Source organism: Heteronotia binoei, chromosome 2, assembly GCF_032191835.1.
Source record: "Heteronotia binoei isolate CCM8104 ecotype False Entrance Well chromosome 2, APGP_CSIRO_Hbin_v1, whole genome shotgun sequence".
NCBI classification, from domain to species: domain Eukaryota; kingdom Metazoa; phylum Chordata; class Lepidosauria; order Squamata; family Gekkonidae; genus Heteronotia; species Heteronotia binoei.
Genome location: NC_083224.1, coordinates 56,846,580 through 56,874,445, shown reverse-complemented (window position 1 = coordinate 56,874,445; position 27,866 = coordinate 56,846,580). Strand labels below are relative to the sequence as shown.

Sequence of the window (27,866 nt, the reverse complement as noted above, 5' to 3'; positions counted from 1 at the left end):
AGCATTCACCCAAACTATCATGAATGTCTACATTCCTATAGTGTTATCAGGACTGTGTCCTTGCTTTCTCCAGATGTCTCTCACTCCCTTACCGGAATGTACGGGAAGGTGCTGATTACTTGGTTTCAGTTCTCACTACTTCTAATTAATAGCCATAAAGCAAGAAGGGGGAAGGGAAAGAATAACAAGCTAAGAACAGTGGATCCTCCATGAGCCATTTTATGGGAAGGGCGGGATATAAGTCATAGAATAAATAAATAAAAATGATGTTTCACAGACCAGGTTAGGCAGGACCCTTACACAGTCAATTATCAATGGAATTTCACCATGCTTGACAAATGTCACTGAGTGAGTTTCCACAGTAGAATGGAGATTTGAGGTCCCAGTCTGAAATTCTAACCACTATACTGCACTGGCTTTTATGGGGTGGCTGTTATTGAATAATAGCAAGCAGCAAGGCCTGGATGAGTCATGCAGTTAGGGGGATATCGGGTTGCTTAGTGGTTGCTGTCAGGCCTGGCTCCAGTGAGTCCTCTTTTCAAAGGTCAAAGCAGCCCCAGAAAGGCTCCTGTCCCTTCCTCCTGTCTCTTACTGACAGGAACCAAATATAGAATACTGGCCAAAGTGTTGTGATTGTCTGACAACAGCCACTGAGGGCATCTGTTTATTAAAACATTGGGAGCTCATTTTATTGTTTTGATTTCTTTTTCTTTTTTTTAAGCGCCCAATGTATTTTGTCTAGATTTCATATTTTTCTGCAAACCTAAGGTATTTTTCAGGTTTGTTGAAGGATCTGTCTTAAGAACATAAGAGAAGCCAATGACCCATTCAGTCCAACACTCTGTCACACAGTGGCCAAAAAACCCAGGTGCCATCAGGAGGTCCATCAGTGGGGCCAGGACACTAGAAGCCCTCACACTGTTGCCCCTTCCAAGCATCAGGAATACAGAGCATTACTTGCCCCAGACAGCTCCAACAATACAGTGTGGCTAATGTCTTGTTCTTTCACTGCTCCAATCTTTGAATATAAGTGTCCACTTCACTGTTAAAGTATACTGAGAGGGGGGCTGCAAAACTTACAGGGGGGAATTCCATCTCCCTCTCTATTGATATGCTGGTGCATCCAGGCCCAACTGCTCATCTTGGAGCCCAGCCATGACAGCAGTGTCTGGGACCCACTCCAAGCCTGCAGTGGCTTCTAGTGTCTGCTGCAGCTGGGCCACAAGGAGCTCCTGGCATCTGTTGATACCACAGCTGTTGATACCACAGCTGAGCCTGGTGCAGCTCCTGATGTGTGCTGCTGCCATAGCTGGGTCCCAAGTGACTTCTGATGTCTGCCGAGCCTGGAGTAGCTCCCAGCATGCAAATCTGTGTCCACCATGTACAATTGGTGTCCTCCCTGTACAAATCGGTGTCCACCACGGCCAAGCCCGGAGCAGCTCCCAGTGTGTGTTACTGGGGAAACATGAAATAGCAAGGCATTGCAAGCTTCTCTCTCCCCCACCCCCACAGGACTCAGTACTGGGTCCAGTGCTTTTTAATTTGTTCATTAATGATTTGAAGTTGGGAGTAAGCAGAGAAGTGGCTAAGTGTGCGGATGACACTAAATTGTTCAGGGTGGTGAGGACCAGAGAGGATTGTGAGGCACTCCAAAGGGATCTGTCAAGGCTGGGCGAGTGGGCATCAATGTGGCAAATGAGGTTCAACGTGGCCAAGTGCAAAGTAATGCACATTGGGGCCAAAAATCCTAACTATAAATACAAATTGATGGGGTGTGAACTGGCGGAGACTGACCAAGAGTGAGATCTTGGGGTCATGGTAGATAACGCATTGAAAATATCAAGACAGTGTGTGATAGCAATAAAAAAGGCCAATGCCATGCTGGGAATTGAAAACAAATCAGCCAGTATCATAATGCCCCTGTACAAATCGATGGTGCGGCTTCATTTGGAATACTATGTACAACTCTGGTCACCACACCTCAAAAAAGATATTATAGCATTGGAAAAAGTGTAGACAAGGGCAACTAGAATGATTAAAGGATTTGATTATGCAGTCCCGCACTTCCCCATAAAAATCACAATAAAGTAAGACATGGGTGACCGTTTCAAGGTGCCTTCTATTACATGGGCAAACTCTATCCTGATAAGGGATGTTGGCAAACCTCCCAGACAGTATCGCTGAGGGTAGAACATCGAGTCTTGCTAACATAAAAGAGTGGCGTAACTGGGTTGAAGTAATCTGGGAAAGGTAGGCAGCAGGCAGCCCATGATCTAGGAAGATACCAAATGCTAAAGGGGAACAAACTTTATGTCCAGAATAACAAAGGGACTGTTTCTCAATATCTAAGATCCTCTGTTTCAGGATTCTGAATGCCTGCGTTTCACTTAGCATACAGAGGTTGTCCAAGGGAATACCTATGGAATGTATTTTCTTCTGTATCTGACTATACCAAGTGGAAATGAAGGAATCCACTAGCATCATATAGATACAACTAGCAGGGTCTGCCCTAAAGTGTAGACGTAGCCAAAACTTTATAGTTAGTAGCCATGCCCTGGTCTCAATCAAATGGGTTCCAGTCTCTAGGCACATTGCAGCATAGCTGACACAGTTGGGGACCCCTAAAATATGGTGGGAAAATGCTGCCTGAATTGGCTCAAGTTGGAAATTGAGGGTGCAAACCCAAATGGGGATCCCATATAACAACTGAGAAACTGTTCTAGCATTAAAAACAGGACCTCGAACTCCCCTGATTGTTGGAGAGACTGTGGTCTCAAAGCCTCCTACATTCATTGCTGGTGGGATTGCCCCAAAATAAGACCCTTTTGGACTGCAATCTGCTCTCACCTTTCAACTTTATTGGATACCATAATTCCTGAAGACCCCACTGTGATACTTCTTAATCATTGGCCCAGTTCTAAATTGTCACCTTCGAAAAGATCTCTAATTGCCAAACTTTTAACAGCTGCAAAAACAACGGTAGCCCAATCTTGGAAAAACGCTAACAACTTGTCCCTTGATACCTGGCTCCTGAAAATTTGGGACCATATAGCAATGGACAAAATCCAGGCGACATTAGACACTATCGACCCCTACCAGGCTTATTCCAAGTACATAGCGACCTGGTTCCCTATCTTAGAAAAAATTGATAGTGATCCATTTTATATTAATTCTTACAACAAATCTAAATTATATAAAGATTTTTTGTGGCTATAATTTACTTTAATATATTTAACTATGTAAGCCTACTATTGGTTTTTCTCCTTTATTTTCTATGTTTAATGTGTGTTATTGTATTGGTTATTTTTATTAATGTATGTAACTTTTATACTTATCTATGATATGTTCATTTTCAGAATTTTCATTAATAAAATCATTTGAAATTTAAAAAAAAAAAACATGAATGGCAGCTGGGTCAGATTGGTTGCCGTTCTTGTAAAAAAAGCTAACCACCACCTTGCTGAGATGACTGCTTGCTTGTGTTGTACTGTCCAGTTATGATTATATTAGAAAAAACCCCCCAAGTATTTGAAAGATTTCACTTGTTCAATATTATTTCCCTTGAGGCACCAGCTTTGTGGTTTCCAGGACTTTGAAACTACTAACATTTTGGATTTTACATAGTTAATAGACAGAAAATTTGTCTCGCAGTATGAAGTAAAAGCGAGTAACAGGCACTTGAGGCCCTTCTGCGAACGTGACAGTACAACTGCATCGTCGGCATAGAGCAATAAATGGATAACGGATGGCCCAAGTTTAGGGGAGTGACCATCAATAGCATTTAGAGAGGGAGCCAGATCATTCAGGAATAAATTAAACAAATAGGGGGCTAGAATACAGCTCTGTTTGACTCCCTGATTGGAATATGATCTTTGAAATTAATGCACCTAGGTCGTAATATCACACTTGACAACTATTAAGGGAATACATTTTACGAATAAGAAAAAGTAGGCGTTTATCCAGACTCATGATGTCCATTTTGTTCCAGAGAAGATCCCTGGGAGTAGAGTCAAATGCCCCTTTTAAATCAAGGAAGGCCGCAAACAGTCTTCTTCTCCCTCTACCACTGTATTTCTCTATCAGATGGTTAAGAATTATACAGTGGTCCATTGTAGACTTGCCAGGACAAAATCTGATCTGTTTCCTACTTGGGAGATTTTGCTATTTCATCCATGAAGTGAGTTTTTCCAGGTGTCTCGCATATAATTTGCCTGCTATGTCAAGCAGACTAATTGGGCGATAGTTCTCTGGTGCTTGTGGGAATTTGACCATGATCCAGGCATGGTCCCTGTTTTATCAATCATGGTCCCTGTTTTATCGATCACTGTGAAGAGAGTCGCCAGAGGGGAAGCCCACCAGTCAGAATTGTTTGTATTGTTCCCTGCCTTCAAATGATTGATTAGATTATTAATCTCATTAGGACTAACGAGGGGCCATTCAGGTAGATCAGGGGGGATTTGTTCTTGCTGATCAGATACAATGGTCAGAGGGTCAAAAAATAAATGGTGGAAATGGTCTATCCAGACCTCAGTAGGAATAGAATGTCTAGAACAGTGGCTCTTCACATCAGAAGCACCAGTAACTAATGACCAGAAAAGCTTACTGTTAGAGGCAGTAGAGGCACTAATAAGTAAATCCCAGTTCTTAATAGATAGTTGTCTTTTCTTATGAGCCACTGTATCTTTAAGCTTATTTTTCAGTTCGAAGTAGCTCAGGGGGATATTAGCAGTGAGGCTGTTATGATAATTGCAATATACTGCACGCAGTTGGCGTTTCAGTTTTTGGCATTCCTTATCATACCATGGGTCTGTCTTCCGAACAGTGGGACTGGATTTAGCAGTCCATTGCTGTTTATAAAAGTTAATTATAGCAGAAGTTATATTGCTATAAATTTGAAGGGCCTCAGAATGGTCTGCAGCTTCAGCCAGTTGCTGATTTAATTCCATTAATTTATTTGTTTGGAGCAACAAGTTAATGCTTTCTCGAACTGTCTCTGTCCATCTGACTCTTGGAGGGGCAGGCATATCGACAGGACCCAGAGATGAATGGCTAACAGCCTCAAATTTTAGTAAGGTAATCAATGGAAAATGGTCACTGTCCAAGCTCTCACCCACTAAAAAGTCCACAGTAAGTTTTCTCAGATTGGGAGAAACCTATTCTGTCTAATTTTTATGGATTACCTGAAGCAATTAGTTTTTTTTCTACTGTCTGACCAATGTTCCCATATCATAAGCCTGGTTGCAGAGTACCTTTTGGCTGCCATAACAATCAGGGAGCAAAAGACTAGCTCCCCTTCTTGATGTTTGACTGGTTTTTATAGCTGATACACCATGTAAATTTGCTATGCTGTACTTTTTATTTCTATGCCAATAAAGGTATTTGGATTTAAGGGTTGGAACACTTTCCCTATGAAATGTTGACTGAGAGGTGACATGATAAAGGTTTACAAGATTATGCATGGGATAGAGGAGGTATAGAAATAAGTACTTTTTCTCCCTTTCTCACAATACAAGAACTCATGGACATTCAATGAAATTGCTGAGCAGTCGGGTTAGAACAGATAAAAGGAAGTACTTCTTCACCCAAAGAGTGATTAATACATGGAATTCACTGCCACAGGAGGTGGTGGCGGCTACAAGCATAGCAAGCTTCAGGAGGGGATTGGATAAACATATGGAACAGAGGTCCATCAGTGTCTGTTAGCCACAGCTTATTGTTGGAACTCTCTGGGGCAAGTGATGCTCTGTATTCGTGGTGCTTGGGGGGCACAGTGGGAGGGCTTCTCTAGTGTCTTGGCCCTACTGGTGGACCTCTTGATGGCACTTGGGTTTTTTGGCCTCTGTATGACACAGTACTGGACTGGACGGGCCGTTGGCCTGATCCAACATGGCTTCTCCTATGTTCTTATGTACTCAGATTAGCAATGGCTCTCCAGTGTAATATCCCCATTTGGTTGTGGGTTCCCAAAGTTAGAGTACTCAGTAGGCACTAGTTTGCACTCCATTGAGAAGAGATAAAGCTGGCTCAAAGCGTCAACATTTGGTTTGGAACTGCACAACTCCAGGAAGCTTCAGCTGGCCTTAGGAATGCTGGGAAGTTCCTCTCCATTGAAACACATAGACAAAATTGCAAGGAAAACGTGGAGTGAATTTTCTGTTCATGACTGCTCTGCCCAAAAGCCTGAAAAGAAAATCCATTCCGCATTTTCTTTGCAGCTTTGCTTTCAGCTTTAGCCTCTGTAAAGAGAAGACAGAAGGAGCTGGGAGCTGGGAACGACTGGAGAGGCAATGGCGGCGTACTCGAATCGAAGTGACCCGAACATCTTATAGAGAGAGTTTGAAGGCCTATGAGATGGCAATCAAATCCGCAAAGAAATTATTCTTTGCGGCTAAGATTGCGTCCGCAACTTTGCGCCCGGCACAACTGTTCGATATAATTAGAGGACTTACAACGCTGCTGCAAGGCAGACCAAATTCTATTGAATTGGAAATAGGCTGTGAGGCTTTTGCGAAATTTTTTGCGGATAAAATCGCGTCACTCCGCCCCAACCCCCCTGCCAGTTTAGAGACAGTTAGCGAAACCGAGGCCCCGAGCCTGTCTTCGGATTATACTCTGGATGGCTTTAGCCCCCTCAGCCTGGAGGAAGTTGACAGGATTCTCTTATCTGCTCGCCCAACAACTTGTAAATTGGACCCTTGCCCTTCCTGGCTTATTAAATCCTGCCAGAGGGATCTCAGATATCCTGTACGGGATATCATAAATAGATCCCTGACGGAAGGGCATTTTCCAACGCCGCTCAAAGAGGCTGTGGTCCGTCCCCTCCTAAAAAAACCATCTTTAGATCTGGCCCAATTGGCACACTATCGGCCGGTCTCAAATTTGCCCTTTTTGGGTAAACTTATTGAGAGGGCAGTGGCGACGCAGTTAAAGACTTTCCTGGAGGACGCTTCCGTCCTTGACCCATTTCAGTCCGGCTTTCGCCCAGGACATGGGACGGAGACAGTGTTGGTTGCCCTAGTGGATGACCTTCAACGGCATCTGGATCGGGGTGGCTCGGCGGTGCTGATGTTGTTAGACCTGTCGGCTGCGTTCGACATGGTCGACCATCGGCTACTGACGTGCCACCTCGCCGACGCGGGGATTCAGGGGTTGGCCTTACAGTGGCTTTCCTCTTTCCTGGAAGGTCGGGGACAAAGGGTCGCAATTGGGGGAGAGCTATCCCGGAGGTGCACACTCAACTGTGGTGTGCCCCAAGGGGCGGTTCTCTCCCCGATGTTATTTAACATCTACATGCGGCCTCTTGCCCAGATTGCCTGAAGGTACGGGCTAGGGTGTCACCAGTTCGCTGATGACACCCAGCTCTGTCTACTGATGGACGGCTGGCCGGTCTGCGCCCTGGAAAATCTTGATCGGGCACTACAGGCCGTGGCTGAGTGGCTCAGACTGAGTGGGCTGAAGCTAAATCCTGCGAAGACAGAGGTCCTTTGCTTGGGTCGCCGCGGCCCGGGAGGGGGAATCCCCCTTCCAGTTTTTGACGGTGCGCCGCTGACGGCGGCGGACAGGGTCAGGAGCTTGGGGGTGCTATTGGAGCCTTCTCTAAAGATGGAGGCTCAGATAGCAGCCGCTGCCAAGTCCGCATTTTTTCATCTTAGGCGGGCAAGGCAGCTGGCCCCCTTCCTGGAGCGCAACGACCTAGCAACAGTGATCCATGCCACGGTCACCTCGAGGATGGACTACTGTAATGCCCTCTACATGGGGCTGCCCCTGTCCCGAACTCGGAAATTGCAGCTGGTGCAGAATGCCGCGGCCCGGCTGTTATTGGGTCTCCCAAAGTGGGGACACATTCGGCCGGGTCTTCGGACTCTGCACTGGCTTCCAGTGATATACCGAGTCCGGTACAAGGTGCTGGTTATTACCTTTAAAGCCCTATATGGCCTGGGACCTGCCTACCTGAAGGACTGTCTCTCCCCACATGTTCCCCAGAGAGTACTGAGGTCGGGAACACAAAATCTCCTCACTATTCCTGGGCCAAAAGAAGCCCGCTTGAAATCCACCAGAGAAAGGGCTTTCTCCGTTATGGCCCCTACATGGTGGAATCAGCTGCCGGAAGAGGTGAGGGCCCTGCGGGACCTTGTTCAGTTCCGCAGGGCCTGTAAGACGACCCTCTTCCGGCTAGCCTACACCTAGCTAAGATGAGAACTCAATGTAGCTTGCTTGACGTCTGTTCTATATGTAATTGGAATGTTTACTGGTTTTTAAGGTTTTAATTGTTTTAAATGTTTAATTGCTTATATATTTATATTGTTTAATTGTATGTTTGACTAATTTCTGGAAGCCGCCCTGAGCCACTTGTGGGAAGGGCGGGATACAAATCAATCAATCAATCAATCAATAAATAAATTAAATTAAATTGTTGGCAGCCTTGGAACTTCGCAGGGGAAGGGTCTGATTGAAGAGAGCCCCGGGGGCCTGATTGAAGCCCTGGGCAGGCCAGTTTGGCCTGTGGGCTGCATGTTTGACACCCCTGTCCTACAACAAGATGGGGATTTGAACCTGGTCTTACAAACACTATTCTGAAGCTCTAACTTAGAGGTGTTGAACTCATTTGTTATGAGGGCCAGATCCGTTGAGCTGGGCCACGTGTGCCATAGAGACATAATGGCAGATGCTGGAGATATAAACTTTATAAAGGACACAAACAAACCAAATTAACCCAAAATACAAACAAAAAGCAATTGATTCTTAGGAGTAAAAGCAATTGATTTACTGGGAAATTCCGAAACCCCCCAATAATTATATTTAATATACGACTAGGTTTTTTCCAAGGGATACCATACCTGCCCCCTAGCCATTTCATTTCATATCTTGACAGTGTTGGCCACACACACTTCACCATGTGTACCACCCTCCTGCTCCCACCCCCCCAAAGCAGCCTCCTGCCTACACTCTCTTGCACTAGTTACTTGCAGGCCGAGTAAGAGCCTTGGACAAGCCGGTTCTGGACCCTGGGCTGTATGTTTGATACCCCTACTTTAATTGCTACATCACAGAGGCTTTCATAGGATGGCTGCTGTTGAACAGTAGCAAGCAGCAAGGTCGAATTGAGACATGCAAGCCAGGTGGTATCAAGTCACTCATGGGTTGCTGCCAGGCCTCGAGTTGCCAGTCTCCAGTTGGGACCCTTTTTTGGTGGGGGGTGGGGAGAGGGAGGATAAGTGAAATATATGCAATACTTACTGTCCTATCAAACCTAAACTAATTCTGCTGCTTTGACAACATAAAATGGATCATTTATAACTTACTTAACCTATAGAATTGCAAATTTTGATATTTTAATGGAACAGGCCTGCTTTAACTTGCAGACCTTGCTTTGCCCACCCCTCCATGTTGCTGCTAACTCCTGGAGGGGGTTACTTCTTCCTTCCATTAGGTCAACTCGCTGTCACCACCTGCCTTTGGAGGGGGGCAGTCCATGCCAGGAGGATCAGGGCTTATAGGTCCCCTGAGGCCCCTCATCGATGTCCTCTGTTACCCAGAGCCTGGTTTTCATGGGGACCAATTACAACTTTGGGGCTCCCCTGAAAAATAGTCATGTGTACACAGACTTCTTTCCTTCCAACCTGGGAGACCCACTTGCACTAGTGTGTCCTCCACTTCAGTTGCTGGAATGGCTTTGGGTTAGCCATAGTTATCACAGAAGTTGTCCTTGAAAGGGCAGCTGCTGTGAGAGCCCTCTCAGCTCCACCCACCTCACAAGGTTTTTGTTGTGGGGGAAGAAGATATAGGAGATTGTAAGCTGCTCTGAGTCTCTAATTCAGAGAGAAGGGCGGGGTATAAATCTGCAGTCTTCTCCTCCTCCTTCTCCTCCCAGGGGCTCTTGTCTGCTTCCTTCTCCCTTTCTCTTGCTTCCTTTTGCATCTCAGCTTGCTTTGCAAGGCTTGCTCAATCACACAGGAGCTACAGAGCAAAACCTCAATTTTCACCATTGGCTGAGGCTTCTCACCCTCCTGGTCCCTTGAGGAAGCAAGGAAAGATCCAGAGCTTCCTTAGCCCAGTTCCCTGGATCCCATGGGAGAAATACAAAGAAAGCACCTTTAAGACCAACGAGTCCTAATGTTTTAAGCATGTTTTATTTTAAGGTGGTTGTTTTATTTAAATCTTCAGTCATGTCTATGTCCTTAAAAAATTTATATCTGTGCTACCTAGTTTTAAATAGATACACACATGGCCCGGCCTGACATGACCTGGCCCGATAAGGTCTCATTTATGTCAGATCCAGCCCTCATAGCAAATTAGTTTGACACCCCCGCAATGGTCCAGAGACTGAGAACCAACTGCCAAAGTAAAAAATAAAAATGAAAAGTATCCTTAAGCACAGCACTGGATCAATTTCAAAAGAAAATTGATTTCAAAAGAAAATTGTTCATAAATGCAGTCCCCTTTCCCTGTTCTAGACATACCCTAACTGATGTTGAAATAGGGCAGGCACTCAAAGAAATACTTGAATTTTATTTTATACTGACAGGCACGTTGTTACTGAGTTTGAGCATAATGGGTATTTAACCTATCTGTAAGAGAAGGGTTAGTCCCCTCCCTTCCTGCCCCTTTCTTCTTCCCTCCCTCCCCCCCATCCCCTCCCCCCCCTTTTTTTTTGTATGTGTGTGTGGGTGTGTATGTGTACGAGCTTTTGGGAATGTGTTGATTGTTTAGTATATAGATGTATACCTAGAAATATTATTCAACTATTGTACATGCAACAACTACGGAGAACTAATTTTGTATAAACAACGTATGATTGTAAGGTATACAATATTTGTTGTTATGATAAAATAATAAACTTTAAGTTATAAAAAAAGAAATAGGGCAGGCACTGATAATCTTAAAGAATTACAAGGTTCCTATCTTTGTCCTATTACCTGGGAGACTGCATGGTCAGAAGAAGATGGCTGCCTCCTTATAGATCAGAGCACAGCATCCTCAGCATCCCAAGGAAAAAGAGAACAACTTTCCCTTGCAAGGAAGTTTTCTTAACCCCCTGTCCCTACCCAATTCACATCACTCCCTCCACCCTCTTGACCCGGTCCACCCAGGTCGCAGGTGCATCCTGGAAGGCATTCTAGGAAATCTTTAAGAATCACTTGGTGACCTCTTAGGACCAAATTCCTTAATTAGCTTTCCTACCAAGGCCATTAGTATATATATAGATGTAATCTAGCAGGCCATTGAACTATTCCCTGACACTTCCGGGGAGGGGGGGGGCATGCTTTTAAAACTTGTGGGAAGTGTGGGTTTCTCTACAGATGTATTTGTGGAATTTGAAAGTTAAAAATTCCTTAGTTTTGTACAAGCAAAACTGTGAATATACCTAATACTTGAGAGAAAACTGCAAGCTAAGGCACCCTATGATATCTTAGCACATGTACCTTAAATTTTGCTTATTGGTTAGAAAGAGTTGAGCTCTCAATGAAACTTTCATTTTTCTCCTGGGCATCGATTTAATTGTTGTCCCATCTCCTGATCTTTTCTGGTTCCTCCTGCAAAGCAAGGCAGTAAGCTACTTTTTACCCCATCATAGTTTTTTCTGTTTTACTTGCTGGTAGTTTTCTGTTTCTTCAAGGTTTCTTTTTCTCTTTCACATGTGTTTCCTCCTGGTGGGTGATTCAATATCACACAGGTTTATTTCCAGTATATCTCCTGCAGAAATGGAATTTACCAGCGAGTAAAATGAGAATGCAGAAAAACCCTAAGTCAAAAAGACAACAGAAGATATGCAACAGCTCAGAAGCAATGAAAGCCCTGCATCCTCCCTCATAAAGATAAAATATCCTTTTAGGTGCAGAAATGTATCTTGGAATTAAAAGCTGTCTATGTCTAAAGCATGCCCACCTTGTTTTTAAAAGCATTTCGTTCACGCAAAAAGAATATATTTCATAAGAGCTTCCCTCCCCCCCAGTACCCCCTAAATTTCCAGTTTTTCCATTGAAAAGGGGGGGCGGAAACCTTGGGAGAAAACTGCCTCCCCCATTTTTTCCTGTCCCCCCCCCAAACCTTCACGTCTCTAGGACTTCTGCCTGCAGAATGTGATCCATCACTGAATCATTGTTTCTCCCCCACTGTCAAGGTCGTGCTTATTTTTAAGTTACTTAGGCTGTTTTTATCTCACTCTTCACACACACTTTATGTTGCCAACAGTAAGTAATGTAAATAAAATGTGGTCTGCTGTAATAAATACCCTGAAACTCCATACTGTAATTTGTTCAATTTATCCTCCTCATAAGTTTCTTCCTTCAGTAATGTCAGCTTCAATGGCTGTTGTTTAAATGTCTTCAGAAAAGCTCACATACACAGAAGTGAACAGACATACCTGCTAGTTAAAATGGATTTTCATGTTTGTTACTATCTCTTGTTAGAACCAGGGACACCACTAATCTTTTATTTCTGGTATGTACAACTACTTTTTTACAGTTTAATGAACAGATAATTATGGTACAGGTATATCATCCCCATTTGTAATATCTGTAGTACAGTTGGTCAATTTGTTTCCAAAAAAAGAAGTTAAAATTAAAGGGATTCCTATTTATTTATCTACCTTAAATTTCCATCCTGCCCTCTCTGCGAGCAGACTCAGATCCATAAAGCTTTTATAAGTCATCAGGAAATTTTTTAAAAAGACAGAAGGTTGGATACTTTTTTTCTTGTTATATTTACAATGGTTTTTCCTTGCTTTGTTTACATATTTAGAGCAAGGCTCTCAAACATTACAGCCAATAACTTTAGAATTAAGAAGGCGGAAAATACCTAAAGGAGGAGACGTCCCTTCAAAACGTCCCCGGCTCCAAAAGAATATGTGTGAGTATTTTCACTCTTAATAACATGAGGCCTATTTAAGTAAACAGAATAGAAAATACAGTAGAGTAAGCTGTGTATAACATTACTGGATTTTTAATTTTAGAGAGACAGATTGACTGGGTCTGATAGCTGCAGCCTGCTTTTGAATAGCATTTGCCTCTTAGTACTTTGCTTTTCTTTTGGTCAGTGTCAAATAATATTAACATACAGGGGTAAATGAAAGTGGATATGTACTGTAAGCTGAAGGGCCTTTTCCTTTTGAATTTTGTATGTTGCTTTAAAGTGTTCCTCACTTTTCACTTTGGCCATTTAATGACATTTCTCCATTGGTTATGTGTCAGATATTTGACGGGAAAAAACTAGGAACAGCGGTAAAACAGCAGCACTACAAAAAAGGGGAAATAATTACAAATATATTGATAAATATTATTAAATCCTGTGAGCAGAAGCCCAGCATTTTGAGGGTTGACTCAGGCATTTTGAGCGGCCTCCCCCTCCCCCAGTTTTACAGATGTCACAATAATGTTGGTGAATATGCTTTATTAACTTATTAATGTTTTGTGTGAACATATGTAAACACTTCATTAATATGTGTTACATGAAGATATAGCAGCCACTATACCAGCCCCCCGTCTGTGCTCAAACTTGTTCGCACAATGATAAGCTTTTGCAGCAAGCAGTTACAATCCATTTAATTCTTTTGATTCAGTGATTGACTAGCAGCTGGCCAGCTTCTAATGCTATAATATTCAAGGACTGTATGTCCACCATCACTCATGTTTGACAGTGAGATATATACTTTCAAAAATAAATTCAAAAATGCCTTTAGTTGAGGCAGTGGGTGTCACCTGCTATTAGGCCTCCCTGCTTCTATTTCTTTTTCAGTGAGCCCAGGATCTGATGGAGCTGTTGAGGCAGGGTTTGTAAATTGGTTTTAATACTAATGTGTCATTTTAGCTGTATATATGATAATTTTAACATGTTTTTAATTGTTTGTATGAATTTTTAAAGTAACCCACCTTGAGCCTGCTCAGGCTATAAATTGAATAAAATAAATAAATAATAACAATAGGCAGTTAGTGCTAAGCAGTATGCTAAAAGAGCAGAAAGAAGGAGGTTGGTAAATAAATATCTATTGCTTGTGAGTAGCAAGAGGAAAGAGCAAGGCAAGAACCAGTGTGTTATGCATGACAAACATGAAGAATGTTCGGGAATGTACTGGGTCATACTGATGAACAATAGGTACTGTTAAAATACATAATTATTTCATAGAGTTAAATCACATACGCTGGTAATTTAGATAAGCAATATGAAAAATACCCTGAAATCTTTTCCTTATGCAAAGTCTCTTCTTCTCTTGGGTAACATTTCCATGTGTATCCCCATGATTCTAGGGAGGGGTTATGGGTAAGTGGCAGACCATCTGCCAGTATCTTCAATTCAAAGGGATCAGGAAGTAGGCAGTATACAAGGCTTCTGCCTGTATAAGTCAGCTTCACATATTTTAATATCTTTTTAATGAGGGCTCTCATTATATATATATATATGCACATGTTCATACAGTCCTTATAAAAGAAAGGGCCTGTTTCAAAAGACAAGCTTTTTGGTATCATTGCTTTCATTACAATGAAGATAACCAGTCATTTAAGCTCTTCAGGTATCAGTGTAAGCAGCAGGTTGGGTAATACTATTATACCATTGGGGGTAGAAATATGTGACACATAAACAATGTTCCCTCTAAGCTGTAGAGTCTTGTGAGCAGAAATTCAACTTTGTGAGCTACTGGCATTATTGAGCTACTGCATAAATTAGTGTGCTCTGGGGTCATCCTTCCTGAGCTAAGACAAAAATGTGCGAGCTGGAGGCTAAAAATCTGTGAGCTAGCTCACGCTAACTCAGTTTAGAGCGAACACTGATCATAAATAAGGATTTGAAGCTGTCGGACTCTATATGTGAGTGGATTTTGAACTTTTTATCAGGTCGTTCACAAAGGGTTAAAATGGACGGATATACTTCTTCCGTGAAGATCTTAAACATTGGCACTCCCCAGGGATGTGTCTTGAGTCCACTTCTTTTCACTATTTACACGTCTGATTGTGTTTCTAGTAGTCTGAGCAATAAAATCATTAAGTATGCAGATGATACAACGTTAGTGGGGTTCATCTCTGAGAATGATGAGTCTGCGTATAGGAGGGAAGTTCATCAGCTGTCCCTCTGGAGTAAAGCAAATAATCTTATTTTTAATGTAAATAAGACGAAGGAAATTATAGTGGATTATAGGAAGAGTAGTCTGGACATTCAGCCGTTGTTTATTGATGGGGTTATGGTAGAACAGGTGACAGAATGGAAGTTTTTGGGAATTACTATGAAACAGGATCTAACATGGGGAGCAAATACTTTAGCTCTAGAGAAAAAGGCCCAGCAACGACTATACTATTTAAGACTCTTAAGATCACAACAACTGTCAGGGAGTCTGCTGGTTGCCTTTTATCGTAGTTCCATTGAGAGCATTTTATCTTATTGCCTCTGCGTGTGCTTTGGGAGCTGCACGGAAGCAGAGAGAAGGGTGCTCCAAAGAGTGATGGTGAGAGCACAGAAGATTTGTGGATGTTCTCTCCCCTCATTGGTGGATCTGTATGATATGGGATGTAGAAGGAAGATACAAATGATCTTAAGGGACCCTTCACATCCGGGCCACTTGCGATTTGAGATCTTACCGTCAGGTAGGCGATATAGAGTGTTGAAGGCAAAGACAAATAGATTCAAGGGCAGCTTCTATCCAAGTGCCGTGGTTAAGCTAAATGCAGGGTTATGAATGGTTATGTTTTTAGATGCATTTAAATGTTCTATGTATATGTCCTTTTGTGGGTGTTGATGTGTTGGTATGTTTGTGGAAGAGCACCTCATTTCGTTGCTCTCATTTTCTTTTTTGAGAACAATGACAATAAATCTATCTATCTATCTATCTATCTATCTATCTATCTATCTATCTATCTATCTATCTATCTATCTATCTATCTATCTATCAATATAGATAAATATAAGTAAGAGCTACTTTTGGGGGGATTGAACAAAGAATGTGGTAGTTCAAAGCGCTTACATGTTGATGTACTTATTAAAATCTGCTTATTCAGTTTACTTATTAAATATACACTTAAAATGACTTTTAGCACAAGAAAAATTGAAAAATTCTCCAGACAGTGAAAAAGATTCCATAAAGAGGCGGTCAAGACATTCTACAAGTAGTAATCAAGAGGCTTTAGATACTGACATTGTAATAGCACAACTAGATGAAGTTGAAGTCCTAAAAGATGCAGAATCAAGCCCAAAAGACACAAGTGAAGGTAAATAGTTTACAGTATAAGTGATTTTTCTTAATGGTTTATGTGATTACATAGCTCCATGTAATTTTGTTTTTGTTCTAAAGTGATTTGCATTATCGTGTGAGAAATTTACTGCTCTATAAGAAGAGATTTTAATGGATTTTGCAGGAATTGAGTATGGGTGGTTGCAGAATGCAGAAGTGTAGAAGCACTAGTAGTGCCTAACAGATCTTTTCCTTTGTCTCAGAATTGCATGAGCTGAGTAGAAGCTCAGATCAATTTGTTCCTGTGTATTTTTATAGCCTTATTGAAGTAGAAAACAAGATGTTCATTTCACTTTTGCTAATATTTCAGCAAGATAGTAATGTGAAGGTTGCATGTCTGTTATCTTCACCTTATCCTATCCTATCTTTGTCTTTTAGGTCCATCAGAAACATGTCTTGAATCTGACCAAAAGATTAGTGAACAGTTGCCTCCACCTTCAGAAGTATCTCAGACTTTAGTAGATGACAGCAGATTAAAGGAAGAGAATATAAAAGAGTCTTCCTCTGTACCAGAATCACAAGAGTCTTCAGAGGCGTCTGTTACAGGTTCAGATTTACCAGCATATATTTCAGGCTAACTGTGTCACTCTTAATGAGCTCTTATTTTGGAGGGGGGGGGGGTTGGGGGGAGAAGGTGTCCTCTTTTTATATTTATTTAGGATATTTCTGTGCCAACACTTCAGAGTTCTATTCAAGGTGGTTTACAATTTAAAAGCCGTTAAAATACAAGCAATTAAATAAGCAGCATGAAACTGTTCATTAAACAGAAACAAACCATTTAAAAGTTTATAAGATAAAAACCCTAGTTAAAAGCCTGGCTAAAAAGATTTGTTTTAGCCTGTCACCGAGGCAAGCGTCAAGGAAGAGGGCATTCCAAAGGCAGGGTGCCACCACAGAAAATGCTGTCTCTGGTCACCACCCACCTCACTTCTGAAGGTGGGGGCACAGAAAACAGGGTTTCATAATAAAGAAGAAAGAGCTACAAACTTCAATTTGTAAGTTTCAGTTAATGTTTCAAATTCAGTTGATATTTTTAAATAAGGATTTGGTTTCTGTTTGGCTCACATAAATGGAGAGGGGGTGGATCCTATGCATTCATCTTTTCTGCTTTCTCCTAGCAGTCCCCTATAAATACTATAAAGGCAGTGTCTGGGATTGAAGTCCTTTGTGCACAGAATGCCACACAATAAGCAGATGTCTAATTACCAGGTACTGAGGACAGTCAAATGAGATTGCTGTCACCCTACTTGTGAGCTTCCAAACAGGCATCTGGCTAATTACTGTTGGTAACAAGCTACTGACAGTTCTTAGTTCCTGGTGAATTAGAATTTTCTAGTTGAATAAAGTATTGCTTCTGGTTTAACTGTTTTTGGGCATTAGAACAATAAAAATGCTGCTGATTATCTACATTCAGATCCTAATAATGGTGAAGTGATAGGGCCCCACCTTAAGCTTATAGGTTTCAATGCACATGTGAAGTCTTACCTGCAAACATTAGGTAGGGCTGATATAGTGAAGTCTTACCTGCAAACATTAGGTAGGGCTGATATAGTGATGTTTGCATAGAAGAATAGCATGAATTTTATTGCTAATATGCATTTTTTTATTCTTACAGTGACCAATGCTTCTAAGAAAACTGATGATTCTGCTATTTCAAAGGTTGCAGTTGACCATGAACCCAAATTTCGATGCAAATTCTTAGACTGTTCAAAGTCCTTCAGGAAAGCAAAACTGCTGCATTATCACATGAAGTATTTCCATGGGATTGAGAAGTCACCAGATCCACAGCAGAGTCCAGCAACAAGAAATATTCAAACAAGATCCTTAGCTTCAGAGAAAGCTAGTCAGGAAGGTTCTAACAGAAGGCGGACCACATCAGGTTGCTTATGTAAATATTTTGCTAACAGACTTCTTTTAAATATGTTTTTTCTCTTTTAATTCTTCTGACTGTTTCTCTGTTCAGAACTTAGCTAGCACCCCAGAGGGGAGAGTGAATTTGTTATCTTTTCCTTTTCTGTATTTACCTTATGATGCTGGTACCTGTGGTAGGAATGAGCCTTTATAATACTTGGTGCTCAGTGATCCATTGGATTTTAGCTGCATAACATTAAAGAAGCAAATTTGGAACCAGAAGTCCTCCAAGTTTCCATTTTTGTTTCACTTGGTTCATATCATTCTTAGAGAATTAGAGCTAGGTTAAATTCACAGAATCAGTTCAAATCCATGGGTATAAAAATCCCCAGATACCTAATCGCTTCTGGATATGACACTTTATATAACCAGCTATCCTTATTTAGATCTATTCTAGCCTTATTAAATAATTGTAATTCAGATTTGAAAATGTTAGTTTTTATCCTGAAACTAGCAAATACTCTTTAATTTCCTTCAATTCTTCACTAAATTTATCAATTTTTAAAATAAATATTACTAAATCATCTGCATATAAGCTCACTTTGTAACAGTGGCCTTTAATTTTAATGCCTTGAACCTCATCTGTTCCACAAATATAGATATCTAAAGGTTCAATTGCTAGGGGGGAAAAGAGCAAAGCTGAAAGAGGGCAGCCTTGTTTTAGGATTTATATCATCACTGAAAAGGATCCTGATATTAATAACCTTGAAAGAGATTCCAAATGGATAATTCTAATGCAATTTAAAAGCTGCTTCCAAAACCAAAGGCTGCTAAAAAAATGTGGTTCTATCAAACAATCAAAATCCCTTTTTGCTTCAAGAAATGTGAAAGCAGCTTCTGATTTTTCATTCATAACAAATGGCATGAAGTAAATAAATATAGGGTGAAGAAAGAGAGGCAGGAATAGTAGGAACTATTTATGTGTGAGAATTGGGCAAAGATTTAGTACTTGGAGACAAAACTGAAATCAAATTAAATTGAGCAGATTGCTGTTCTAGATTTATCCTAATCATGCATAAAATGTACTCCTATGTAAACCTATTATTTTTCCACTCTGTAAGCTAGCAAAATGACATAGATTTTCATTGTAGCTATTAAAGAAAAGGAGAAAAACAAAGAGAAGAAACCCAGAGATATTGTACGGTCAAAGTCAAAGAAAAAGAAGAAAAAGAAAAAGAAATCAAAATCAGGTAAAATTATAATATAAGAACTGGATTTGTTTTGTTGATTTGCTTCTTCCTTTGGCTGACCAATTTCTGGCCAAGAAAGAGTGACAAAACATAATGTTATGTTGGAGCCATATGCACACTTGTAATTTGTCTTTTTAACAATAGAATCTGTATTCTAGAAATCTTAAAGGGACTGTTCATGGGAAACTGAGCTATAAAGGACTGATACAGATGCAAATCTCCCAATCCCTTAACCAGAAAGTCTTGTATGTCTGTTTTGTGTTGTACTTATATCTTAGTGTTAATGCATTCCTAATATTTACAGAAAATTCAGGCAGTGAAGAAAATGTTGAGTTTTCCCAAGGTCTTTCACCTACAAGATCAGTCACCACAGCGAGATACAGTTCAGCAAACCGGTCTTGTGCTCATTTGACAACACAGCTTCATGGGTCTGATACTGGGCACCGTAAACACAAATCAAAAGTAACTGGTGAGACTGATTTAGTTTCTACTTGGAATAGTTTTCTTAAGAACTTGGAAACACTTTTAAAGGAAATGCAAAAATTTTCTGTGTAGGATGGAGTGGGTTGATAACTGTATTTGCTCAGTGTCATAAAACATTATGTATTTGCATTGCAGACATATACACCAGTTCAGAGATACTAGATTTCTGTATCAGTTATACACATTCATTCTTTTTAGTACATTTGAGCAATTTTGCTTCTACTTGTTTAGTTTTGGGGGCTTTTATTTAATTATTTTACTTTTGAAATTTCTAGATTGCCTCAGCTGTGCAATACTAAAATTTTCAGACATTTTTTTCTCCTCCATGTCTCTGATAGTTTAATACAGCCAGGACAATGCAGGAATGAGCTTGATTTTTAAAATGGTATTTGGAACAGGGGAGACAGGAGAGAAATGTATTAAGGGGCAGCAAGCATGCATAGTTCATGAGCATCTGGAAAGCACTGGCACAAACAGGGAGCAAATTCAATACCAAGGGTTTGTGATGGCAAAAGTCTGGTTTTATTCTCTTATTAAAGGTGTGTTAGCAGAAGAATAAATTTGAGCTAACAATTGTTGTTGTTCAGTCACACAGTTGAGTCTGACTCTTCACGACCCCATAGACTATATCATGCCAGGCCCTTCTATCTTCTACCATCCTCCTAAGTTCATTCAAATTCATGTTCATTGCATCAATAACACTGTCTAATCATCTCATCCTTTGCCATCCCTTTCTTCTTTTACCTTCAGTCTTTCCCAGCATTAGGGTTTTCTCCAGTGAGCGCTCCCTTCTCATTTGGTGGCCAAAGTATTTTAGCTTCAGTTTCAGTATCTGACCTTCCAGGGAACAGTCAAGGTTGATTTCCTTTAGGATTGACTGATTTGATCTCCTTGCCATCCAAGGGACTCGTGAGTCTTCTCCAGCACCACAGTTTGAAAGCATCAATTCTTTGGTGCTCATCCTTCCTTATGGCCCAACTCTCATAGCCGTACATTACTACTAGGAATACCATTGCTTTGATTATACAGACTTTTGTCAGCAGTGTGATGTCTCTCTTTTTTATTATGCTACCTAGGTTTGCCATAGCTTTCCTCCCAAGGAGCAGGTATCTTTTAATTTCATGGCTGCAGTCACCGTCTACAGCGATCTTAGATCCCAAGAATGTGAAGTCTGTCATAACTTCCATGTCTTCCCCTTCTATTTGCCAAGGAGTGATGGGACCAGATACTATGATCTTAGGTTTTTTGATGTTGAGTTTCAAACCAGCTTTTTCGCTCTCCTCTTTCACCCTTAGCAAGAGGCTTTTTCGGTCCTCTTCACTTTTTGCCATTAAAGTGGTATTGTCTGCATATCTGAGGTTGTTGATGTTTTTTCTCGCAATCTTAATTCTGGCTTGTGCTTCATCCCAGTTGGCATTATGCATGATGTACTCTGCATATAAAATAAATAAGCAGGGTGACAATATGCATCCTTGTTGTACTCCTTTTCCTATTCTAAATCAATCAGTTGTTTCATATCCGATTCTAACTGTCACTTCTTGACTCCTATACAGGTTTCTCAGGAGACATGTGAGGTGGTCTGGTATTCCCATCTCTTTAAGGACTTGCCACAGTTTGTTGTGATCCACATAGTCGAAGGCTTTAGCATAGTCAGTGAAGCAGAAGTAGATGTTTTTCTGGTACTCCCTTGCTTTCTCTATAATCCATCAAATATTGGCAATTTGATCTCAAGTTCCTCTATCTCTTCGGAACCCAGCTTGTACTTCTGGTAGTTCTGTATTCACATACTGCTGAAGCCTAGCTTTTAGGATCTTGAGCATGACCTTGCTAGCATGTGAAATGAGTGCAATTGTGCAATAGTTTGAACATTCTTTGGCATTGCCCTTTTTGGGATTGGAATATAAACAGACCTTTCCCAATCCTGTGGCCACTGTTGTGTTCTCCAAATTTGCAGGCATATTTAGTACAGCACTTTAGCAGCAGCATCTTTTAGGACTTTTAATAGCTCAGCTGGGATACTCTGCTAGCTTTGTTAGTAATGCTTTCTAAGGCCCATTTGACTTTGCACTCTAGGATGTTTGGCTTAAGTTCAGCAATCACACCATCATGATTGTCAAGGACATTGAGATCCTTCTTATATAGTTCTTCTGTATTCTTGCCACCTCTTCCTTATCTCTTCTGCATCTGTTAGGTCCCTACCATTTTTGTCCTTTATCATGGCCAGCTTCATATGAAATGTTCCCTTGATTTCTCCAATTTTCTTGAAGAGATCTCTAGTCCTTCCCATTCTATTGTTTTCCTCTATTACTTCGCAGTATTCATTTAGGAAGGCCTCTTCATTTCTCCTTGTTTTTCTCTGGAAATCTGCATTAATTAGGGTAAATCTTTCCTTTTTACCTTTGCTTTTTGCTTTCCTTCTTTCCTCACCTATTTGCAAAGGCTCATCAGACAGCCATTTTGCTTTCTTTCATTTCTTTTTCTTTGGGATGGTGTTGATTGCTGCCTTCTGTACAATGTCACAAACCTCCATGCATGGTTCTTCAGGCACTCTTGTCTATCAAATCAAATCCGTTAAACCTGTTCTTCTCCTCCAGATCTAGGTCTAATCTGAATGGCCTAGCAGTTTAAGTCTTTTTTCAGTTTAAGTTTGAGCTAACAATGCTGGAATTTGAACACCTCCAAACAGCACTGGTCCTTGCTATGTTCAAGGTCAGCTTCTGGACTGAGTTAGCCATTTTACAATCTGTAAAGAATGCAGAGTAATACATGACAACATACAGATGCTGAAAGCAGGTGCATTTCTCTGAAGCCTTTATATAGAATGTATAAGAAGGAAAAATAAAAATCAAGGTGTCTCCCCCCCCCCCCCACATCACACCAGGATACCCATTATGGTAGGGTCTACAGGGGGAAAATGTGGGCTTCATTTTATGCAAATAGTATAATCGACAGATGCATTTTTGAAACATTCCTGATACCCAAATTGTCATAGAAGGAACACAATTAAAGGTGATGCTGTAATTCTTTACTTGGTTTTCTGCATCCAGACATGCTCTATAAGGATTCACTTTGGTGAATAAGGAGGCATTCTTATCATGTCTTCATCTGTGATCCTCAGACAAAAGTTTGCATTGTATGGATTAATAGTTGAAGATGTGAAAGTTAATTTTGAGAGACATTTTTGAAAAATAACTCACATTTTCAGATATTTGTAGTTAATAGGAAATGATAGAATACTTTATAATATCATATCTTAGCAAGCATTCAATGAGTTACATAACTTCGTACTAACTTCCTATAAAAATATTGCTGTCTTCCATATTCTCCGCCCCCCAATTGGATTGATTTAAGCAATAAAAATATCATTTAATAAACACACAAATATTGGTTATCTTACTGCACACAATATGGAGGGACGGTGGCTCAGTGGTAGAGCATCTGCTTGGTAAGCAGAAGGTCCCAGGTTCAATCCCTGGCATCTCCAAAAAAGGGTCCAGGCAAATAGGTGTGAAAAACCTCAGCTTGAGACCCTGGAGAGCCGCTGCCAGTCTGAGAAGACAATACTGACTTTGATGGACCCAGGGGGGTCTGATTCAGTATAAGGCAGCTTCATATGTTCATATGGATTACTCTGGAAACAAGATGTTTCATCTTGTAAAGGACGCAGTATTTTAAGTTAATTGTTTTTATTACCGTAATTGTATATACAGTACTATCAGAGATTGTAATCTTTCTTTGCATTTTGTGTTTTGTGACTTAAGAACATCTGAAGGTAAACATCATGTTAAGATCGTTAAGGCAACTTACAGCAAAATAATTCCTGAAAAATTGTAAATTTTTGCGTAGTTAAGTGCTAGTCAGTGGTACACACTGTGACTTGCAGTGTTTGCAGTGTTTGCTTACTTCACTGTTCCACTCATTTACCTTTAGCTTTTAGTCCTTGATATTTCTTAAATGAATTAAGGCCAGTTCTTGCCAGTTACCAATTATTGTTATGTTCACAGTAAGTTTCCTTTCTAAATTCTTGCATTTGAAACATTTATATCTTTCCAGAATGCTCAACCTTCAGGCTGAAATCTTCTAGATTTGGTTTCTGCTTAAAGGTGACTTGTATTTTTCTTAATCTTAAAAGCAACCTTTACCTACTTCTTAGAAGGTAATGTCCACAACTACTCTAAAACAAATTAATAATAATTAAAATCTGTACTCATAGTGGTCATACCTTGTCTCAGTCATTATACTGTATGTAAAGAGACTGAAGGCTTTAAAATAATTCTTGCATGTAGGGAATTAAGAAAATAGTACTAGAGGAGAGAAAATTAAGTCTGTAAACACTTCCTGAAATGCATTACGACTTAGAGCATGTGCTTTGCATGCAGTAGGTCCCAGGTTCGATCCCTAGTATCTCCGGATTAAAAAAAAAAGGGAGAAGAGCAGGCAGTAGGTGATACAAAAGACCTCTGCCTGAGACACTGGAGAGCTGCTGCCAGTAGACAGTACTGACTTTGATGGGCCAAGGGTCTCATTCAGGATAAGCAGCTTCATGTGTTCAACTAATGGCCACCTTTTACAAACTAAATTTAAACAGTACTGAACCACAATGACAAAATAAGTGCATACTTCCATGATAGGAGTGGGTTTTTATTCACTCACCCTAGGCTGCCCTTCTTTTGCTTCCCTCCCCCCCATTTGTTTGTATGTGCAGAGATTGGCATGCATATTATCCTGGTTGAGAGACATGACCAGGGCTTTTTTTTTTTTAGCAGGAACGTAGTTCCGGCTGGCTTGGTGTCAGGGAGTACGGCCTAATATGCAAATAAGTTCCTGCTGACCAACCAATGATAACAATATTGGTACAGTTTTATTGCTGCTATCAATTTGTTTTTCCTAAAGGTTCTGTATGAAAATTAAATTGAGGCAGCCATTTTAAATAGCTCTTTATCCTCTGCAGAGAAACACTGGTCAGACTACTTAAAAAGAAATATACAATTATAAAAAGAAACATACAGTTATAAAGTATAACTTCAGATAAAAAGGTAAAGGTGCAAGCACAAGTAGTTTCCAACTCTGGGGTGACATCGCATCACAGTGTTTTCTGGCAGACTTTTTACGGGGTTTGCCATTGTCTTTTTACGGGTTTGCCATTGCCTTTCCCAGTCATCTACACTTTCCCCCCAGCAAGCTGGGTACTCTTTTTTCCGACCTTGGAAGGATGGAAGAGTGAGTCAACCTTGAGCCGGCTACCTTAACCCATCTTCCACCAGGATCGAACTCCGGTTGTGAGGAGAGAGTTTGGACTGCAGTACTGCAGCTTTGCTACTCTGCGCCACGGGGCTTTATAACTTCAGATACCTGCATATTAATCCTGAAAGATTGTTTACAATATCAGCAAATTGCTACATTTATAAAAATTATAAGGTTACTTGTGACCAGTGTTCCCTCTAAGCTGAGTTAATGTGAGCTATCTCACAGTTTTTATCCTCCTGCTCACACATTTTTGTCTTAGCTCAGGAAAAATGGCCCCAGAGGAACCTAATTGATGCAGTAGTTCACAACCTTAATGCCAGTAGCTCACAAAGTACAATTTTTGCTCACAAGATTCCACAGCTTAGAGGGAGTATTGCTTATGACCAATATTTTCTTTAAGCTGTGGAGTCTTGTGAGTAAAAATTCTACTTCATGAGCTGGCATTAAAGTTGTGAGCTGCCTCATAAATTAGTTTGCTAATTTATGGACCATCCTTCCTGTGCTAAGACAAAAACTCAGCTTAGAGGGAATACAACTTGTGACACCCTCACTATCACTCTGCTAAGTACTTGATTCATATTGAAAGATATACATTAAATGTACATCTTAGCAGTACATAGAAACTTTTACAGCATATGCAGGAAGTCCAGATTTCATTTCTGACAAATATAATTCCATGTTCATCAATGAACTAATTGTTTTCTGAGAAACACTCCCTACCCCTTCCTGCCAACCCGGGTAGCTTGCAGTCCTGCTTCACCCTTCTCCCATTTGTTCCTTCACTTCTTGCTGGGCAACCAAGACAGTACAACAGGCATTGCCTAGAGCAGTAGTTTTCAGACTGTGTTCCAAGGAAGCCTATCTGTTTTTGGAAACTCATTAGGAGCCTCTTTATTGAAAAAACTGGAACACCAGATGACTTTCTAACAGACAAAATTTTCACCAAGACCTATGTTCCCCTGAAGTATGCAGTTTAGTAGAGTGTTGTTTGTTCTAAGACATACTCTTTTGTTTCTGCTAGTAAAACAATCTGGCCAACACTCTCTTACAAATTGAGCATGTAATCTGTGTTCTAATTTCTCTGCGAGACAGAGGTTTAGGTGGTTTTAGAACAGGTGAATTTACATGGAAAGGGGTTCCCTTCATATTGAATACTCTGAAAGCCTGTGGCCTAGAGCTGTCATTGTCAATCCATGGATTTGGCCTCAAGTATTTGGTGCATCACAGAGCTCCTACTGGGTCAAAAGCCCCCTATTGAAGTAGCCATTTTGCAGCCTTTTGGAAAGACCTACAAGGTAGAGATCAAGAATGCAGGAGAGCAGCAGAATGACAAAGTAGGGTTGTTCAGTGGTTGAGAGTATTTTGCCCAGACCCTTGACTTGTTCCTCACAGCAGTACACATCCTGGTGCTTGGCTTGTGTTGCCTCTCCCCAGCTCTTTTGTTGTGGTGCCCATAGTCGTTTAACACTGGTGAGATCATAACTCTGCTCCCTCCTTCCTGTGGTATGAGTCTGATGTTATGTGACTTCCATTGCGCTCTTGCAACCCATTGGACCCTGGTCGGGAAAGACTGAAGACTGGTGGCCTATAGTGTTCCATTGCTAAGCAGTGTTGTCTCAGATATAGTTGAAGAAGGCCACTACCCCACCTGCACTGTTAGCCAGCACATGTAGAATAGTGCCTTCCCCAGTTGTTCCTTTTTCTCCATTGCCCATCTCAGCTGTGCTGAATTTGGAACTCAGTGACCTAGAATCTTGGTCAACTCACACATGAATTGGGCAGCAGGGAAGAGAAGCACTGGGAGTGTATTTTATGATACCTCTCACATTCAGTACTTTCACACCATATGTATGTAGTAAGGAACCTTAGAGTATTTTTTATTTTTTTTATTACATTTGACTTATATCCCGCCCTCTCCACAAGTGGACTCAGGGCAGCTCACAGTATCATATCTACACAGTTAAACCAATAAAATATATAAAACCATAATTTACATTTTCCAGTTTAAAAACATATTACAATTTTTAAAACCATTATATAGTGCTGAATCCAGAGTACAATGCATATAGGTGTGCTTTGCTCACTTGCACACATGTGCCACCTATACTCAGGGCAGTGAAGAATAAAGGACAGTTTACCTCTTTTTAACCATGACCCAGATTGCCATCTGTTTACTTAATCCTGTAGTACAGTAGAAGATGAAGATATTGGATTTATATCCTGCCCTCCACTCCGAAGAGTCTCAGAGTGGCTCACAATCTCCTTTACCTTCCTCCCCCACAACAGACACCCTGTGAGGTGGGTGGGGCGGAGAGGGCTCTCACAGCAGCTGCCCTTTCAAGGACAACCTCTGCCAGAGCTATGGCTGATCCAAGGCCATTCCAGCAGGTGCGAGTGGAGGAGTGGGGAATCAAACCCGGTTCTCCCAGATAAGAATCCGCACACTTAACCACTACACCAAACTGGCTCTCTACTGTAGACCTGTGGAGGCCAGAAACATGCTTTCTCCAGGTGGCCCAGTATTGTAATAGGACATTGGGAACCGGCTTTTATACAAGTAAAAGATTGTAACCATTAAGACAATGCAAGTGGATTTCTATTCAGATGTAACAGAAGAAAATATTTTATGTAGGACTGCAGCTATTTATGGGCGTAATTCAGTTTGAATCATGCACTTTTAAATTCATTTGATTTCAGTGAGAGGTATTTATTTAAATCTCTGCTTTTTGGCTAAAAAAAGCCCCCAAGCCTTCATTGAAATCAATGTTTAGATTGTACTATATACTTTACACTCATTTAGTAATAGTTAAGATTTAACA

The 27,866-nt window shown here is 40.8% G+C and overlaps 1 protein-coding gene across 3 annotated transcripts in view; it reads left to right on the top strand.

The window, feature by feature from the left end:
• PHF20 (PHD finger protein 20) overlaps nt 1–27,866 on the top strand; it is an 89,607-nt gene that overhangs the window by 50,274 nt on the left and 11,467 nt on the right. Inside the window, exons 7-12 of one of the 3 annotated variants that reach the window (XM_060231030.1) lie at nt 12,742–12,849; nt 16,020–16,193; nt 16,595–16,762; nt 17,832–18,068; nt 19,219–19,317; nt 19,622–19,786. In XM_060231030.1, coding sequence (XP_060087013.1) covers nt 12,742–12,849; nt 16,020–16,193; nt 16,595–16,762; nt 17,832–18,068; nt 19,219–19,317; nt 19,622–19,786 — 951 coding nt within the window. Of the gene's footprint in view, nt 1–12,741; nt 12,850–16,019; nt 16,194–16,594; nt 16,763–17,831; nt 18,105–19,218; nt 19,318–19,621; nt 19,787–27,866 lie in introns of all 3 variants that reach the window. The other 2 variants (XM_060231029.1, XM_060231028.1) reach the window with 2 other exon arrangements.